Source organism: Miniopterus schreibersii (genome assembly GCF_964146895.1).
Source record: "Miniopterus schreibersii genome assembly, chromosome: 1".
NCBI classification, from domain to species: domain Eukaryota; kingdom Metazoa; phylum Chordata; class Mammalia; order Chiroptera; family Miniopteridae; genus Miniopterus; species Miniopterus schreibersii.
In genome coordinates this window covers 168,518,968-168,537,651 of record NC_138101.1, presented here as the reverse complement: position 1 = coordinate 168,537,651, position 18,684 = coordinate 168,518,968, and the positions used below count along the sequence as shown (strand labels likewise).

The following is an 18,684-nucleotide window of genomic DNA, read 5'->3' as shown; positions in this document are numbered from 1 at the left end:
CAGCACATGAAAAGTAAGATGCTCGACGTGTCATATATCATTAGGAAATTGCCAGTTTTAACTACATTGATATACCACTACATACATACTAGAATGGCAAAAATCTAAGCCACTGATAGCAGCAAATGCTGGTGAGGGTGGGGAGCAGTAGGAACTCTCATTCATTGCTGGTGGGAATGCAAAATGGTACAGCCCCTTTGGAGGACAGTTTGGCAGTTTATTATAAAACTAAACATACTCTTACCATAGGATTCAGCAATTACACTTCTTGGTATTTACCCAAAAGAGTTGAAAACATGTCCACACGTGTTTATAGCAGCTTTATTCTTAATTGTCAAAACGGGGAAGCAACCAATATATCCTTGAGTAGGAGAATAGATAAATTGTTTAAAAAGAGATAGAGATTGTGTTTACATCTTGTAATTTAGAATATCTCTCCTACCATTTTAGTGATCACAAATAATTTAGGAGAGCTTATCATATATAACATCTTTTATGTAGATTTTGGAGGTTTATAAGACCAAAAATAACAATGAACAATTTTACCATAAGAATTCTTGATTCGAATACGAAATTGAGAATGACTTAGTCTAATTTTATATGCCACCAATCCAAGTCACTCAATTCTTTTTGAAGTCTCAGTTCATTAGTTTGTTATATTAATATGGTTAGCATTAAACTGATAAGCTTGTGCTTTACTTATTAACAGGTAGAAGATGTAAACCAGAAGTTCAACAATCTAACCAAACTTGAGGAATCTGGGTGGCAAAATAATAATAATAATACAAGCAAAAAGGTCTTTCGGGTAAGTTTGTGATTTTCTAATATAGACTCTTCTACTTTAATGAATTTTTATTTGTAAGCTTTAAAAGTACTTAGCTTCATGTTTTTCATCGTTTCACAAAATAAGTTCCATCTATTACTTACAATGTCCTGATTGTCTTTTGAAGAAAGAATAAGGAAGTGATCAACACAAAATTCAGAATGTTTTATCTGTAGGGAGAAAGGGGGGAGCTGTGATTGAATTGGGGCACCCTGAGAGCTTCTAAGCTCCTCAGTAGCAGATATGTACATATTTGTTGTATTCTTTAAACTATGCTTATGTATTTTTTGTACTGCTACTAGTAGTAGTAGATACTTAGGGTATACTAAATATTGTTCCAAGTACCTTACATGTATTAACTCATTTAATCTTCACAACAATCCTATGAGGTGGGTACTGTTATCCCCATTTCACAGTTAAGGAATCTGAGGCCCAGAAGGATTAAATCACTTGTCCAGGGTAGGGGCCGGGTTTCACGCCACACTTTCTTGTTCCAGAATCCATGTTCTTCTTCTTCTTCTTTTTTTTTTTTTTTAATTTATCTTCATTGTTGAAAAATACAGATGTCCCCTTTCCCCCACCATTGACCCCCTCCCCCTGCACCCCTCCCTCCAAGCCTTCACCACACTATTGTCTGTGTCCATGGGTTATGCATATGTGCATATAAGTTCTTAGGTTAATCTCTACCCACCTACCCACCCAACCCCTGCCCAGTAGGTTATGCCATCTCTGTTTTATGTACTCTTGTGTGATGTATTTCAGAATGAAAAGAACTTTTCAAATAAGAAAAAGGAACAATAGCATCTGCCTTCTTCCATATACTTTATCTTGTAAAATTTCCTATTACTTTTCTCTGTAAAATTGTCTTTGTTAACATGCTAGATTTTGTTCTTAATCTATTTCTAGTAAAAATTTTTTCTAGTAATATTTTAAGTCAAAGTTTTTGGTTCAGATGGATACTTTCAAACCAGCCTAGGGCATTGCCAGTTTCTCTTTTAGATTTTAGAAAAATGCCTGTGGTTATAAAATCAGATTTCTAGGTTGGTTCTTTATTATGCTATGTAATCCAAATAAAAACTCTGTTTTGAATCTGTTAAAGATGTTAGAGTATTGAAAGAACCTTATTATAAAATTATTATAGTAATGAAGTCTCATGACAAGTATCCTGAGGACAGTTATAAAACTGACTGAATGAATTTCAAATCTACTAAATAGTGAAGGATACTTGAACATTTTGAACCTACTGTGGGCATTTCTTACTGAGTACTGAGTCATGGAAACACTAATATCATCAGTGATGTAGTAACGGCCGCATGAGTACAGCATTATTTCAGAGCCTGGTAATTCTGCCCCTTACCACCAGATGTCTCTCTGCTCCTACTTTATTTTATAGGCACTGTTAAGATTATCAAATAAATAAAACTAATCTTTCATCTGTATTTTAATGCCGCTCCCTCCTTATTCACCGACCTCTTATTCTGTCAGTTGTCCTTGTTTTCTCTCTTTCCCTCTTTTCCCACCAGTTTTTAGACATGTTTAGGAACTTATATTTGTTTCTATTAACAAACAAACTAACTAACTAAACCTGTGATGTCCACACCTCCCTCTAGTTATCAGTACCCCCTGTTCCCATTTTTCTTCCCAATTACAGACAAGCTTTCTGGAAAGCTGTCTGTACTGTTTGGTTTCCCACTTATTCCTCCAACTCACTGCAGTTCAGCTTGACCCCTCTTTATACCTCTAGAACAGGTACCACCAAGGTTATTGATCCAGTAGTTGTTGAAGTTACTAGACACTTAATTATAAAATAATCCCCCTACAGTATTAAATACAGCATACTTGCTCTTTTTCAAAATTGTATTCTACTGATTTTCTTCCTACATCTATGCCCATTCTTCAGACATGTTTGCAAATTTCTTCTGCTTTTTCATTTATCCCTTCAAAGTTTGTGATACTCAGAATTCCTACCTCAACTCTCTTCTCTCCTTCCATATTCTCCCTGTGCCATCTGACCCACCCTGCGATGATTCCCAAAATGAGACCACACTTATTGCTAAGTTCTGGATATCCTGACTCAGTATACCTTAAAATCAGTATATCTCAAATTGAAATCATCTCCACACACACCGATGTTTCCCTGTCTCAGAGAATGCTATTACCATCCCACCAGCAGTCCCAGATAGAAACCTGGGTATGTTCTTTGGTTCTTTCCTTCTCCATTTCACTATCTCCACTGCTTTCCCATCTGATACACTAAGTCCTTTCAATTGGGCCTCTTAAATATCTCTTCATGTTTTTCCATTTCTTCCTCAATTTAACTACTGTCATCTTTTCCCGGTATCGTAGTAGTCTTCTTTCTCACTGGCTTGTAACCCTCCAATCTATTCTCCAGCTTATAGCCAGAGTGACCTTTCTAAAATACAAATGCATCTTTTCATTTAATTTTTTTTTTTTTTTTAATTTCAGGGAGAGGAAAGGAGAGAGGGAGGGAGGGAGGGAGGGAGGGAGGGAGGGAGGGAGGGGAAACATCAATAATGAGGGTCATTGATTGGCTGCCTCCTGCACTCCTACTGGGGCCTGAGCCTGAAACAGGTTCATAGGTTGATGCTCAACCACTGGACCACACCAGCCAGGCCAAATGCAATAATCTTAATCTCATGATTAAAAATCATCAGTAATCTCTATTCTTTTGTCCTCCATATAAATGTGACTCCATAAAATGGTTACATGTAAGGGATTTTATAATCTAGCTGTTGCTGATCTCTTGCCAACTCCTCTACGTTTTCTTTCGCTTCTGGTTTTGCAAACATACTGTCTTCTCTAGCTAGCCCTTTCCTCACCTCATTTTTAGTCTGGCTAACTGTGATGTCGGCTTAGGTGCTACTTCCTGTGAGCCTTTCTTGATGCCTCTGAAGATTGATTTAAGTGTTATCCTTATGTTCTCCCACAGCCCGCTGAATTTGTCTGTAATGACATTTGTCCGTCTCAGTGTCCTTATCTAGCTCTTCTAACGTGAAGTTATGAACTTGAGAGCGAGAGCTTTGTCCTTTACCTTTGACCCCCAGCATTTTTAGCACACACGAGGAACTTGATAAGTATATGATGAAATATTTTATGTATGCTTTATTTGTCTTATAAGGTGGTAATGAGTAGATTTAATAAATGCCGTCATTTCTTTTTGCAGAAAAAAGTTGTCTCGGGTATAGCAAGTAAACCAAAACAGGACGATGGTGGAAGAATTGCAGCTAGAAATCGCCTAGCTGCCATAAAAAATGCAATGAGAGAGAAAATTAAGCAGGAAGAACATGCTGAGGCAGCAGCCTCTGTAGTGCCAAAGGAAGTTGATAAAATTGTGTTTGATGCTGGATTTTTCAGAGTTGAAAGTCCTGTTAAATCATTCTCAGGTTAGTTTTTCTGCTGAGACCACTTAAGAGAAATCTTTGGCTTGGATGGGAGGTTGTATAGGAAGTAAAAAATGAAGGGATATAAGCTCTGTGATTTTGGGAAAACAAGACTACATGCTCACTCGCAAACGCACCCAAATCACTTTTGGGTGGGTATGATTAGATTACATTAAGTGTGACATATCTTCTGAAAGTGCTTTTATGTTTCTAAGTGATTTCACATCTGTTATTACCACTTGACCCCACAATCCTGTGAGATAGGTTACTGGATTCCCAGAGATAAGAAACATAATGGGAGCATGAGAAGTTAGGTGATTTTCTTAGAAGCTGGGTTAGAATTTAAGATGCAAAGGATACTTAGTCATCAGGCTATCACACCTCTCTAGCTGTTATTTAAGATGAAACTTATGGAAGGTGATTTTGGTTTAATTTTCATTTGTATTATAAGTTTGATCTTTTGAGAGACAATAAATATACTAATTTCCTAATTTTAAAATATTCTGTAAAACCAGTTTTTAGTATTTCAGGAAACAATTCTTCTTAAAATTTTCTAACTCTGGGTGTATTTTTCAGTAGCAATTTTTCATACACTGTCTTTATTAGATTGAATTTATTTATCTTGATTGAATTCATTTATTTATAAGCAATAGGATGAGAGGTCACAGTTGGAAGTAATCTGCTCTTTATATCTTGGTAGATAATTCTATTAGTGCTTTAAGATCTGGATATTTATTTTCTAGGAGAAAGAGGCCAAAGCCTCTTTGGGTACTAATCAGCTGAAGAGAGGTTTTCTCCCTTTTATTTAATTCTGTCCACTAGGAAGTTTTCTGTAAATAAAGCTTAGCTGCTCTCTAATATTTACATGAAAGTATAAATCTGTCGCCTCAGTTTAGGTGTCAGAGCTGGTATAGTTTGGGTTTGTTTCCTTTGCTCTAAGCAGGTGCACTCCCTGGATACCCAGGAACTGCCTCACTGCTGATAACATGGCTTTTGGCTATTTACTTCTCAGGATCCTAGTGGTTTTCATGGTACCAACTCTGCACTTAAAACTAGGAAGATAGCCTGGCGGGCGTGGCTCGGCGGTAGAGCATCAACCTATGATCCAAGAGATCGAGGTTCCATTCCTGGTCAGGGCACATGCCCAGATTTTGGGCTCAATCCCCAGCAGGAGGTGGCCAATCAATGACTCTCATCATTGATGTTTCTATCTCTCCTCTCCCTTCTCTCTGAAATAAAAAATATATTTAAAAAAACCACTAAAACTAAAAAAAAAAACACAAAACCTAGGAAGATAAAGGTTTATGGCAAAAATTGATCTTCTTAAAATTGAGTTTTAGTTATAGAGCACTTAGCTTATATGAGGCTTGTTACAGAATAAAAGCCCCCCACGAAGCCCCTCTCATCCCATCTGTCAGCCCCTAGAGGCAACTACTTTTCGCTGTTAAAATGTTTCAGTTACAGTTGACCTACAGTATTGCGTTAGTTTCAGATGCACAATATAGCGACCAGTAGTCCTTCACAGAGTCTTGGAGTCTTGTTTATGGGTTTTTTTTCTTGAATTAGCCCTTTGATATACTTGCCTGTGTTCTCTCTGATCTTACAGAAATACATATTTTTCTCTTGGTAAATAGGTTGTTTTTATCATTCTTTCCCGGACTCGTCATTTTCTCCTACTTTCTGGATGTCCTCAACTTCATGTCAGCTATCATGTTTTTAATTCCCATTAGCTCTTTCTCATTCTTTGAATGTTTCGTTTTATTACAGTCCGTGCTTGTTTCATAACTGCGCTTTCTTATCTTTCTGTGGGCATTCATGATAGCTTTTGCATTCCCTTCCCCGTGTAGTCAGTGTCTGTTCCAAGGTACTTTCATCCGTTTGGTTTTGTTTTCTGTCTCTCACGTTAGAGGCTTTCCTGGGGCGTCTGGAGATTGTCCACGGCCTGCTCGCGGTTACGGGCGGGCCTGCGTGACAGGGCATGGGTTGGGTCTTGACTGTGGGTGGTTTAGCTGCGCCCTTATCTGGGAACTGCATATCACTTTTTTATTTTCTCACGGGCTAGATTCCTCAGAGAGCATTCTTTCAGCCTGTTGCCTGAAGGGTGTAATTCTGGCTGCTAGTCTTTCAAGGAGCCGTGTTGCTAGGAAAACCTAAGTGTCTCAACAGTTTATTTGTAAATACTCACTTAATCCCCTTGTTTTCCATATAGTACCCATCTTTCAACCTTACCTGTCATCCCTAAACCGGAGACCCTCTGTTCCCTTTTTGGGGGGAAATAAGTCTCCAGTTTTCTAATTGTGGTGGAGGGAGGGGATCATGACAATTGCCCAGCTGTGCAGAATGAGGAAAGAAACCTGGGCTCTGATTGTTCTTTGAAGTGACTTTGAGCCACTCTTGTTTTCCCCTCCATCTTCATCTCCACTTTGAGAGATACTTGAGGCCACCCATTCTTTTGAGGGATGCTGTGGTATTAATTGGGTTGATTCTCATCTTCCTGACGGGTTGCTTAGGATTTATTTTCTTGAGTCTATTAAGTAAAATTCCACTCACACATCTACACTACAGCTTCCAAAATTTTCTGGTTATTGTCTCTTTTTAAAGTTTCCTTGGTCTTTGTAGTGTTCTGCCTTTTAAGATGAGCTCTTGCCGCTTATAGTAGTGGGATGTTGAGAGGAAGCAGAGTGTAATGTGTGTGTTCAATACTGTCTTTAACTGAAGGCCCTGCGCATTTGACTTTAACAAGAGATTTTACAGGAGAAAGAAGCTAGTTGGTTAGGGGAATAGGAAGAATTTGCACAGTCTTCCTAGTTATAATGAAAGTGAATGAAAGAACTTTTGATACTGAGGTGATTTCTCTCATCTTCTAGGACTTTCGATCTCTTCCGAGCATCTTTCTCAAAGACTTAGGACACCTAAGTCTGTTAGCAAAGCTGTGTCTGACAGCAGGGCTGATCTGTGCCTTCTAAGACAAACAGCGTCACCAGAGAATCCTGATCCTCAGAGTACCAGAGGGGAACAAGCTGATGAGAAGACTTTGCTTTCAAATATTCCTGAAAACAGGTAGTTCTTTAATGTGTTACTAAGAGTTTAACAGATGCTGACGTTAAATACTATTTCAGATTGTTAACCTGGTAAAATATGCAAGACATATATTTTTAATTTAATTTCCCAATGATCCTGTAATGTATACACAGTACTTCTATTTTATAAATGAGAAAACTAAGGCTTAATATTTCAGATTGGTAAATGGTCATATTTATGTGGGCAAAGTTAATTCTGTAGAACTAAGAAGAAAAGAAAACATTATAGTGTTCTTTGGTGCAAAACAGACTGCAACTTTGGTGCTTGACCGATCTGAGCTTAAAATCAGTTGTATGACCTACTGGATATGAAACTTTCGGACAAGTTAATGTAACTTAACTTCAGCTTCATTATCTACAAACAGCAGTGCTGATGCCTCCCTACAGGGTCATTGAGAGGCAGACACTATACCAGCCTTTATATAAAGTACTTTGAGGTTGCTCTTTTGACAGAGGGCAGAGCATAAGAGAAGGGGGAGCTAATGTGTACTAAACCGTTATTATGGGCTAGACATGGTTCTAGGTTCTTAACAAGTGTCATTTCATTTAATTCTCACAACTACCCTAGAAGGTACTAGATACATTTTTCAAGTGAGAAGACTGGAAAAGTTAGTAACTTACCCAAATTTAACTTATAATCAGTGAAACTGGATGCTGCGTGCATTTTTTCTACTGCCTCTGCACAAATGGCATAAAAATTACCTATGTAATCCTTGTTCATGGAACATAAAGGTACCAGAAGTCTGATAGAAAAGATACTTTAAAGTAAGTAGGAAATAAAATGATAGTCTGGAGCCAAGGTGACTGTTAGATTTATTATGAATCTGGGGATGGACAACATTGAATACTCAGCCATAGCAGCAAACAAGGCTGTCAGAAATATAAAGAACACCCAATGAATTGAAACAGAGGAAACAAATGAAAGTTATTGTTCTTAAATAGTTCATAGAACAGGTTTTAGAATTTTTAATTTTTGATATAAATCAAAGTATGTTTATTTAGCCTTTGTGGGAGACTAAAATATTTCGGATGTTCCAGAAATCCATGGGTTATAAAATATCAATTTATTGTCACTTCTTAAATGCAAGTTATTTTACTTTGTTTGTATATCCTGTAGTTTATTATCTTGTTCTAAGAAGATCCATAATTGTGCTTAAGTGATATTATAAGTACCCTTTAAAAATTTTTTACTACTGTAGCCAATTTGACTCAGTGGTTAGAGCATTGGCTCTGGGACTAAAGGATCTTGGGTTCAATTCCAGTCAAAGGCATGTACCTTGGTTGTAGGCTGGATCTCTGGCCCCAGTTGGGGTGTGTGCGGGAGGCAACCAATCAGTGTGTCTCTCACATCAATGTTTCTCTCTCTCTCTCTCTCTCCCTCTCTCTCTCCCTCTCTCCCTCTCTCCCCCTCTCCCCCTCCCTCCCTCCCTCCCTCTCTTCCACTCTCTCTGAAAAGCAATGGACAAAATATCCTCAGGTGAGGATTAAAAAAAAAATTTTTTTTTACTTAATTCTCAAAAATAGTGCTGAAAGAGAGCATCTTACAAATAAACAACTTCGTGAAGTGAAGGCAAAATGAAGCTGAAAACTAGAAAAATTGAGTATATTAAAAAAAGCAAAAACAAAACTCACAATTTGCAATAGGTTGAGACATTTTTTTTTAATTTCTCTTTACTGTTGAAAGTATTACAAATATCCCTTTTTCCCCCATTGCTCCCCTCCCCCCTGAACTCCTCCCCCAGGCCTTCACCCCACTATTGTCTATGTCCATGGATTATGCATATATGTATATAAATTCTTATATTAACCTCTCCCTACCCACCCTCTCCTGCCTTCCCTCTGAGGTTCATCAGTCTGTTCCATGCTTCTATGCCTCTTTTGTTCATCAGTTTATTTTGTTCATTAGATTCCACATATGAGTAAGATCATGTGACACTTGTCTTTCTCTGACTGGCTTATTTCACTTAGCATAATATTCTCCACGTCCCACCATGCTGTCTCAAAGGACAAGGGATCCTTCTTTTTTACAGCTGTATAGTATTCCTTTGTGTAAATGTCCAAGAAGATGCTTGATATGATTTCAGTCTTCTTGAACTTGTAGAGACTTGTTCTATGTCCTAACATGTGGTTTATCTTTGAGAATGTCCCATGTGCACTTGAGGAGAATGCCTATTCTGCAGCTTTGGAGTGGAATGTTCTATAAAGGTCAATTAAATCCATCTGATTCAGTGTGTCATTTAGAGTCACTATTTCCTTGTTGATTTTTTGTCTGGAAGATCTACCCAGTAAAGTCAGTGGGGTGATCAAGTCCCCTACTGTGACTGTATTGCTGTCAATCTCATCTTTCAAGTCCTCCAGAAGTTTTTTTGGTTTTTTTCCAGCCTGTTCTGAGGTGGGTCTCTTGCAGATAGCATATATTTGGGTCTTGTTTTCTTATCCATTCAACTACCCTATGTCTTTTGATTGGGACATTTAATCGATTTATGTTTAAGGTTATTATTGATAGGTTATTATTGATAGGTACTTATCTATTGCCATTTTATTTCTTTATGCCTATGTTTCTCAGTCCCTATTTCAACTTTTATTACAGCAGTTCCTTTAACATTTCTTGCAATGCTGGTTTGGTGGTGATAAATTCCTTTAGCCTTTTTTTTTGTCTGGAAAGTTCTTTATTTCACCATCTATTTTGAATGATAGCCTTGCTGGATAGACTATTCTTGGTTTCATATCCTTGTTTTGCTTTACCTTGAATACTTGATGCCATTGCCTTTTGGCCTATAGAGTGTCTGGCGAGAAATCATCTGACAGCCTCATGGGAGCGCCTTTGTAGGTAACAGATTGTTTTTCTCTTGCTACCTTTAAGATTCTCTTTTTGTGTTGGGTTTTTGGTATTTTAATTATGATGTGTCTGGCCTTGGGCCTCTTTGGGTTCTACTTGCTTGGGACTCTCTGTGCCTGCTGAACTTGTGTGACTTTTTCCTTGACCAGGTTAGGGAAGTTTTCTGCCATTATTTCTTCAAACAGGTTCTCTAACCCTTGCTTACTTTCAACCTCTTCTGGTACTCCTATGATATGGATGTTGTTACATTTCATGTTGTCCCACAGCTCCCTTAAACTGCCCTCCTGCTTTTTAATTTTTTTTTTCTTTTCGGTTCTCTGATTGAGTGATTTTTTTTCTACCCTGTTTTCTAAATTTGCTGATGTGTTCCTCAGCTTCCCTTAATCTGCTGTTCATTCCTTCGAATGTTTTTTTATTTCTATGTCATTCTTAATTTCCTTCATAGTTTCTATATCTTTTTTCATGCTGTTGAGCATCTTTATGATCAGTATTCTGGACTCTATATCTTATAGATTGCTTATCTCCATTTCATTTAGCTCATCTTCTGGAGAATTCTTTTGTTCCTTCATTTGGGGCTTGTTTTTTTGTCTCCCCATTTTGGCTGACTGTTTGGATTTGTTTCTATGTATTAGGTAGATCTGCTAGGACTCCCAGTCTTTTGGACGGTTTCTGGTGCAGGCCAATGTCAGGTGCTGTTTTTGACTGGCCTTGAGTACCCTGTTTGAAGTTTTCCACACTCCACAGCTTGTAGTTTCCTCTGCTGGGGCTGGGTGTGTTTGGACAGGACCAAGATGTGCACCAAGCTCTGCTTTTCCAAGCCCTGGATCCAGAAGCAAATTGGGCAAAGACTCAAAGAGCATCCAGAGACTGTTATTCAGTCTCTTAATGAGCCTCAGGCTGTAGAAACTCCAGGGGCTGGGGCCAGAGGTTTTCCACCAGGGTGGGGCAGTTGCTTCCCCTCCAGGTGAAAGCTGCTTGGAAGGTAAATGAAACAGATATTTTTAATAAAATACAAGTTAAGGCCCGGCCAGGCGTGGCTCAGCGGTTGAGCGTAGACCTAGGATCCAGGCAATCAGGGTTCGATTCCCGGTCAGTGCACATGCCCGGGTTGGGGGCTTGATCCCCAGTCAGGGGTGTGCAGGAGGCATCCGATCAATGACTCTCTCATCATTGATGTTTCTATCTCTCTCTCTCCTCCTTTCCTCTCTCTGAAATCAATAAAGATATATTTTAGAAAAGAAAAAAAGTACAATTTAAGAACTTCAGGATTATATGCTATAACTAACAAGTAAATGTAGCCAATTCCAGCTATAAAATAATTGGGTTGTTGCTTCACACCTCCCTCCACTCTCCCCAGAAGTCAGCTTTCCCCTACCCTTTCTCTAGTATGTAGCTCTGGATTTGGATGAGGTTCAGAGAATTGCTGGTGAACTGACCAGCATGGAAACAGGCTCATGAACTTTTTGGGGAAGAATGCATTTGGTTTGTAAGACCATTCTATAGTAGCTATAGTCCCAACTTAATCTATTTGGATCAGGCCTGATCTTGGACTAGGCTATATCTTTGACAATAAAAGATAGTCTCAAACATAAAAGATAGCAGTATGTTTGATTATCTGAGTCCAATGCTATTTTCTTTTCTTCTTTCAGGAACAGCATAGAAGATGCTCAGTGTCTTAGATTACCGGATTTAATTGAAGTAAACCATGTAAGTCCTGTTCTAATGTACTAGATAGCCCAGCATGCTATCTACTTATATTATTATACATAGTAACTCCATAAACAACCCCCAGAATTTCCACTGGAAATCTGAAATCAGTAATACTAAATGATAGTTCTTGTTTCAAAGGCCTTTAGCTTGTTTGAGACTACAGTGCCATTTTTTTATTGTCCAACTCACATCAAGATTATTTTTGTAAATTGTTTTATTATAGCCTAGCCACATTTATTTATTTATGTATTATATCTAGTTGCTTTTGCAATAGAATAGAATTGAGTAGATGTGGCAGAGACTCTATGATTCAAAAAGCCTGAAAAGAAAGTACTATCTGGCACTTCACAGAAAATGTTTGCTAATCTCTGAAGTGAGTACAGATACTTGCTGAGAAACTTTCCTTCAGTCATACTACTGTTAAAATATTATCTGAACTAATTGTTTAAGAATGCAGTGTTCGTTAGCCTGTGTTCAGAATATCATCCTCCTGTTTTTATCATTTTTAATAGAAACAGGACCTTTTCTAATTGTTCCAATGTTTGGTAATTAAAATAATTTTACTTCCAGGATGTAACTGACGTAAACTTTGAGATGGATTGTTTACCCAGTGAAAGAATGAGTTTTCCTCCACCTGCTGGTGAACTAGCATGTGATATCAATACCAACAAAAAGGGAGAAATTTTAGTTGTGGAAGGAATGGAACTAAATTCTTCAATGACAACACAGGATGTTTTGATGACTAGTCCTGAAAAAAATATACCATCACACAATAACATCTCACAGCAAGAGGAGACTAAAATTTTCCAGTCAGGTGAGGTCTTTTTAATATATTTAATGAGGCTTTGTTAAATAAATGAAATTGCACAAATGTACAGATTATTGTAAGTATCTCTGAGTTCCAGTGTCTAAGAATGAAGGTTGAAACATTGAATATTCACAGTAAATATTTTATGAGAATTAGTTTGTGTGGCAGTACCCCATTCTCCACCCCAGACCTTTTGAGGTAAACCTATTAAAAATCAGCAGAAGATACTAGTCTATATTGGATATAATATAAATTAGACCTAATTTTTTGGGATCCTTCATTGTTTGTGAAAACTCACAATTAGAAAAATTCCCTGAAGTTTTTTTATTTCTCCTTTCAATGCACATATATCCTCAAACCTTTCTTCAAAATCCCCTATTTTTCTTCCCTAATTCTTATTCCTGCCTATTTCGTTGTGATTGTTCTGCAGTAGGAAATGGCTCTTGTACTTTTGTTATAATGTCTGACAGTTTCACCTACTGTTTACACGGGCTACTCTGTGGTGCTGTTCTGGCTGGGGCCTAAGGCAAATGAACATTACTTTGGCCAGACATTTAATGCACTCTAGCTATGCTCTTCATCTAGCATCTTTTGGGTACCTTTATTATTACAAGTTTGAGATTTGTTTATAGAAGACTCTTTATATACTAAAATTAAAGATAAGAATTTTATTAAGAAATTCAAACACATTTTTAAAAATCTTATAAGATGACTTTTATTTTTCTCTTAGCATTTGATAATATAGTACTTTTCATATTTCTCAATGCTTTATTTCTGCCAACCCTTGACTGCAAGAATATTCTTTAAAAAGTTAATAATTCTTTTTTGTTTTTCAGGATTATTTGATAATAATAAAAGTCTTAAAACTGAATGCCATCTTCTTGATTCAGTAAGTTTTTCAACTTAATTTGAAAAGTTTCTTTATATACTAGAGTTGTTTTATAAAATGAATATTACTTTTTAATTTGTGTACAAAGTTTAAAATTTACATCTTGTGATTGTTTTCTTTACTGTGAAATCTATTCGTTCATTTTTATCAAAATGAGAACAAAGTTTCATGTTTACATATTTTAAAATATAGTAATTTTTAGTATTAAATTCTGAAGATCTATTTCCCTGTGTGATTTATATGTCAAATTTGTTATGACAAATTGGTTGAATACTTGAATATCTAACATGTGGTTTGGATTACGTTAGGTATTTCTAAGTGATGCAAGAAAAATATAATGTAAGGTTTCAGCCAATCTGAAGCATGCAGTTGGGGAGATAATGTCTGTCTTACTTTCAGTCATCATTGGTTATTTTCATTCTATTCCTTTTAGGTTACTATATTTATTTGGAAGCTATTTTATTCTGAAGCTCCTTTGGCTTTACTTTTGGTACTCTCTTGCCTCTAAGTCTAGTTCAGACATTACCCTTTCTGTGAAGCCTTCCTGTAAAAGCTCTCATCTCTCTATGTTAATTAATGTATAGGCACAGGTGCACATAGAAACACAGTGTATACAGTGCACACATTTAATCTCTTCCTGAGAGAATAATGTGAATATATTATATTCTTAACATTATAATTTCAGAAATCTATTTCCCTTCTTAACTGTGAATTTCTCTGTAAGCAGAGCTGTCTGATTTATATTCACTGTGGCACTGATGAAAAAGTGCTATGTTACCTACAACATGTTTACAGCATTGGTTTTCAGCCCTACACCAGATATTTTTATTTCAGTGATCTGTAGTAGGACCTTCATCAGGTGATTTTAATGTGTAGCCAGGGTTCACAACTTTGGTTTATAGCCTTACCTTGAAATTTTCCAGGGCCCACTGCCAAATGGGTCAGGGACCTTAATGAAACAGAGCTTTGCAATCTACCTAATAAAGAGTTCAAAGTAATTGTCATAAAGATGCTCACGAAACTTGGGAGAAGAATTGATGAATTCAGTGAGTACTTCCACAAGGAGATGGAAAGTGCCAAAAAGAAGTTACAACTGAAATGAAAAATATACTAGAGGGATTCAACAGCAGACTGGATAAAAATGAAGCACAAATCAACAAGCTAGAAGACAAAGCAATGAAACACACCCAGACAGAGCAATAAAATGAAAAAGAATTTTTAAAGTAAAGACACCTTAAGCAACCTCTGGGACATCATCAAGCAGAATGACATTTGCATTGTAAGGGTCACAAAAGGAGGGGAGGGGGAGAAAAATTATTTGAAGAAATAATAGCTGCAAAGTTCCCTAATTTGGGAAAGGAAAGAGATCCAGGTCTAAGAAGCCCAGAGAGTTCAAAATCAGATGAATCCAAAGAGAACCATATGAAGACACATTATAATTGGAATGGCAAAAATTAAGGATAAAGAGAATCTTAAATGCAGCCAGAGAAAAACAACTTATTATGTACAAGGAAATTCAGCAGAAACTTTACAGACCAGAGGTGAGTGGCATGATGTATTCAAAGTGCTGAAAGGAAAAAATTTCCAACCAAGAGTTCGCTACCTAGCAGGGTTATCTTTCAGAATTGAAGCTGAGATTAAGGGTTTTCCAGATAAGCAAAAACTAAAGGAGTTCATCCCCACTAACCCCACCTAACAGGAAGTATTAAAAGGACTTTTCTAGCCTGGCTGGTATGGCTAAGTTAGTTGAGCATCATCCCATGCACCAGGAGGTCACCAGTTCAATTCTCAGTCGGGGCACATGCTCGTGTTGTGGGCTCAATCTCCAATAGGGGGAGTGCGGGAGGCCACTGATCGATATTTTTCTCTCATGGATGTTTCTTTCTCTCCCTCTTCCTTCCTCTCTCTGAAATCAATAAAAACTTTTTTTTTTAAAGGACTTTTCTAAACTGAAAAGGCACTAATTAATAATAAGAATACATATGATGCAAGAATGTGGAGAAAAGGGAACCCTAGTGCAGTTGGTGGGAATGCAGACTCATGCCCCCACTGTGAAAAAGAATGTGGAGTTTCCTCAAAAAATTAAAAATTGAACTGCCTTTTGTCCCAGCGATCCCACTTCTGGATATATATACTAAGAATCCTGAAAGACCAATCAGAAAGAACATATGCACCCCTATGTCCATAGCAGCATTATTTACAATAGCCAAGATCTGGAAACAGCCCAAGTGCCCATTGAAGATGAGTGGATAAAATGGCAGTGGTACATTTACACAATCAATGGAATACTACACGGCTGAAAAGAAGGAACTCTTACCCTTTGTGACAGCATGGATGAACCTGGAGATTATTATGTTAAGTGAAATAAGCCAGTCAGGGAAAGACAAATACCATATGATCTCACTAATATGTGGAATCTAATAAACAAAAGAAACTGATGAACAAAATAGAACCAGAGGCATGGATATATGGAACAGACTGAGAGATGTCAGAGGGGGGTTGGAGTAAGGGTAAGGGGACTGGATAAAAGAAGGTGAAGGGATTAGCTAAGAACATATATGCATAGCCCAAGGACACAGACAACAGTGTGGAGAGGGCCAAGGGGGTGGGGGTTTGGGTGCAGGTGGGCAAAGGGGGGTAAATAGGGACATCTGCAATAGTGTCAACAATAAAAAATTTAAAAAGAACAGTAAAAATCTCACTGGCAAATGTAAATATGTAGTAAAGGTAGTAAATATATAGTAAAGGTAAATATATAGTAAAGGATATGTACACTATATATAAATGTAAATATATAGTAAAGCAGTTGTGAGATTAAAAGACAAAAATAGTAAAGTTAACTAAAAATTACTGTAATTAGTTAAGGGAAGCAGAAAATAAAAAGATGTCAAACATGTTATTAAAAAAAACCGTTGGGGGGGTGGTGAGCAACAGTGTAAAGTTTTAGAATGTGTTCAAATTTAAGTTGCTATCAACTTAAAAGAGACTATTATATACAAAGGATGTTATATGTGAACCTCATGGTAACCACAAAGACAAAACTTATAGTAAGCACACAAAAGAAAGAAGTAAATCTAAACACAGCGCTAAAGAAAGCCATCAAACCACAAGGAAGAAGAAAAAAAATGGAACAGAGAGCCTGGTCGGGTGTGGCTCAGCAGTTGAGCATCAACGTAGGATCCAGGAGGTTGTGGTTCAATTCCTGGTCAGACCATATGCCCGGGTTGTGGGCACAAACCCAGTCAGGGCCATACAGGAGGCAGCCAATCAATGGTGACTCTCTCATCATTGATATTTCAACTCTCTCTCTCCCTCTCCCTTCCTCTCTCTGAAATCAATAAAGATACATTAAAAAAAAAAGGAACAGAGAGGCCCTGGCCTGTGTGGCTCAGTGGTTAGAGCGTCGAGCCCACACACTAAAGGGTCATGGGTTTGATTCCTGGTCAAAGGCATGTACCTGGGTTGCAGGTTCCATTCCTGGCCCCAGTTGGGGCGCATGCGGGAGGCAACCAATTGATGTTTCTCACATTGATGTTTCTCTCTCAACCTCTCTCAACTCCTCTCCCCCTCCCCCTTTGCTTTCACTCTGTCTGAGAATAAAAGGGAAAAATATCCTTGGGTAAGGATGAACAGCAACAACAACAAAAACAGAAGTACTACAAAAACAGCCAGAAAACAATTAACAAAATGGCAATAAGTACATACCTATCAATAACAACTTTAAATGTAAATGGACTAAATTTGCTAATCAAAAGACATAGAGTGTCTAAATGGATTTAATTAAAAAAAAAAACCCACACAAAATTTATGGCCTGGGAATAAATTCAGGTTAAAATAAATGCTAGTAAAGGAGGAAAGTAAAAAGAAAAGCATTCAACTTAAATGATACATTAGACTAGATGGACTTAATAGATATATACAGAATATTCCACCCTCAAAATGGCAGAATACACATTCTTCTCAAGTGCACATGGAACATTCTCCAGAATAGACCACCTCAGCCCACAAATCTTAATAAATTCAAGAAGATTGAAATCATCAAGCATTTTTTCTAACCACAACGGTATGAAAATAGAAATCAATTACAAGAAGGAAACTGAAAAAAACACAAAAATGTGAAGACTAAACAATATGCTACTGAAGAGCCAATGGGTCATCGAAGAAATCAAGAATACCTAGAGATGCATGAAAACAGAAATATGATATATCAAAGTCTACAGGATGCAGCAAAAGCATTCTAAGAGGGACATTCATAACAATATATGCCTACTTCAAGAAATAATCTCATAATGGGTCATGAGGTGGCCTTGATTTGCTAATCTTTGATCTCAGAACATAAAATATTAATTAAGGCAAGTGTAGGGTAAGACAACTGTTTTTAATCTCATGAAGCCTGGCAAATGCCTGGCTTCCTTAAGCCATTAATTCCTTAAGGACCTCTATATCTTGGCTTTCATTATCTTTCAAAGATGCTTTCTTTGTGTTCAAGCTTCTGGGCCTCCCTGTATCTCCAGAGCAGAATGAAGTTTGTTACTGTGACCCACACTCTGTTCTTTCTTGGTCTTCTTACCCTTCTTTAATCATAGGCTGAGACCTAGAGGGTCAGAGACTTTAGCAAAGGGCCTAGTTATATGCATCTGATTTAATCCTGTTCCCAGATCTGAACTCTGAATGATTGGTCCTTATATTATAAATCAATCTGGAAATTAATCATATTCTGTTTTTGATATATTAGTAATATTAAAATTGCTTTATAATTATCTTATGCATTATTTTGTGGATAAATCTTAGTACCTTATAATTTAGTTTCCTTGTCAATTCTTTTCTACTTCCATAAATATTAGAAATTTTTAAATTTTTTTATAGATTCATCTGTCTACTTTAGACCAAAATATTACTCTATAGCATCATTTGAATCCAAAGTAGGGTTTGGGGGGGGCGCAAAGAGAAAGGATCCTAGTAGGATCACATTCTAGTAAAAGGCCTACTAAATGCTGTTATATGATTAGAGTAGGTTTGTGATATCTGCATGTGTGACTTAAGATATGGCCTCAATTGTATTCTTTGTGCATATGCTGCTGAAGTGTATTTGCATATTACTAATCACCTTTGTAGGCATGTTTTGTGTGTTTTT

General features: G+C 37.2%; 1 protein-coding gene across 1 annotated transcript in view; it reads left to right on the top strand.

Annotated features, from left to right (window-relative positions):
• The window catches only part of DLGAP5 (DLG associated protein 5), a 36,426-nt gene that overhangs the window by 16,825 nt on the left and 917 nt on the right, over nt 1–18,684 (top strand). The window contains exons 13-18 of the mRNA XM_081145579.1: nt 710–805; nt 4,008–4,227; nt 7,092–7,284; nt 11,793–11,850; nt 12,424–12,667; nt 13,498–13,550. Coding sequence (XP_081001705.1) covers nt 710–805; nt 4,008–4,227; nt 7,092–7,284; nt 11,793–11,850; nt 12,424–12,667; nt 13,498–13,550 — 864 coding nt within the window. The remainder of the gene's footprint in view (nt 1–709; nt 806–4,007; nt 4,228–7,091; nt 7,285–11,792; nt 11,851–12,423; nt 12,668–13,497; nt 13,551–18,684) is intronic.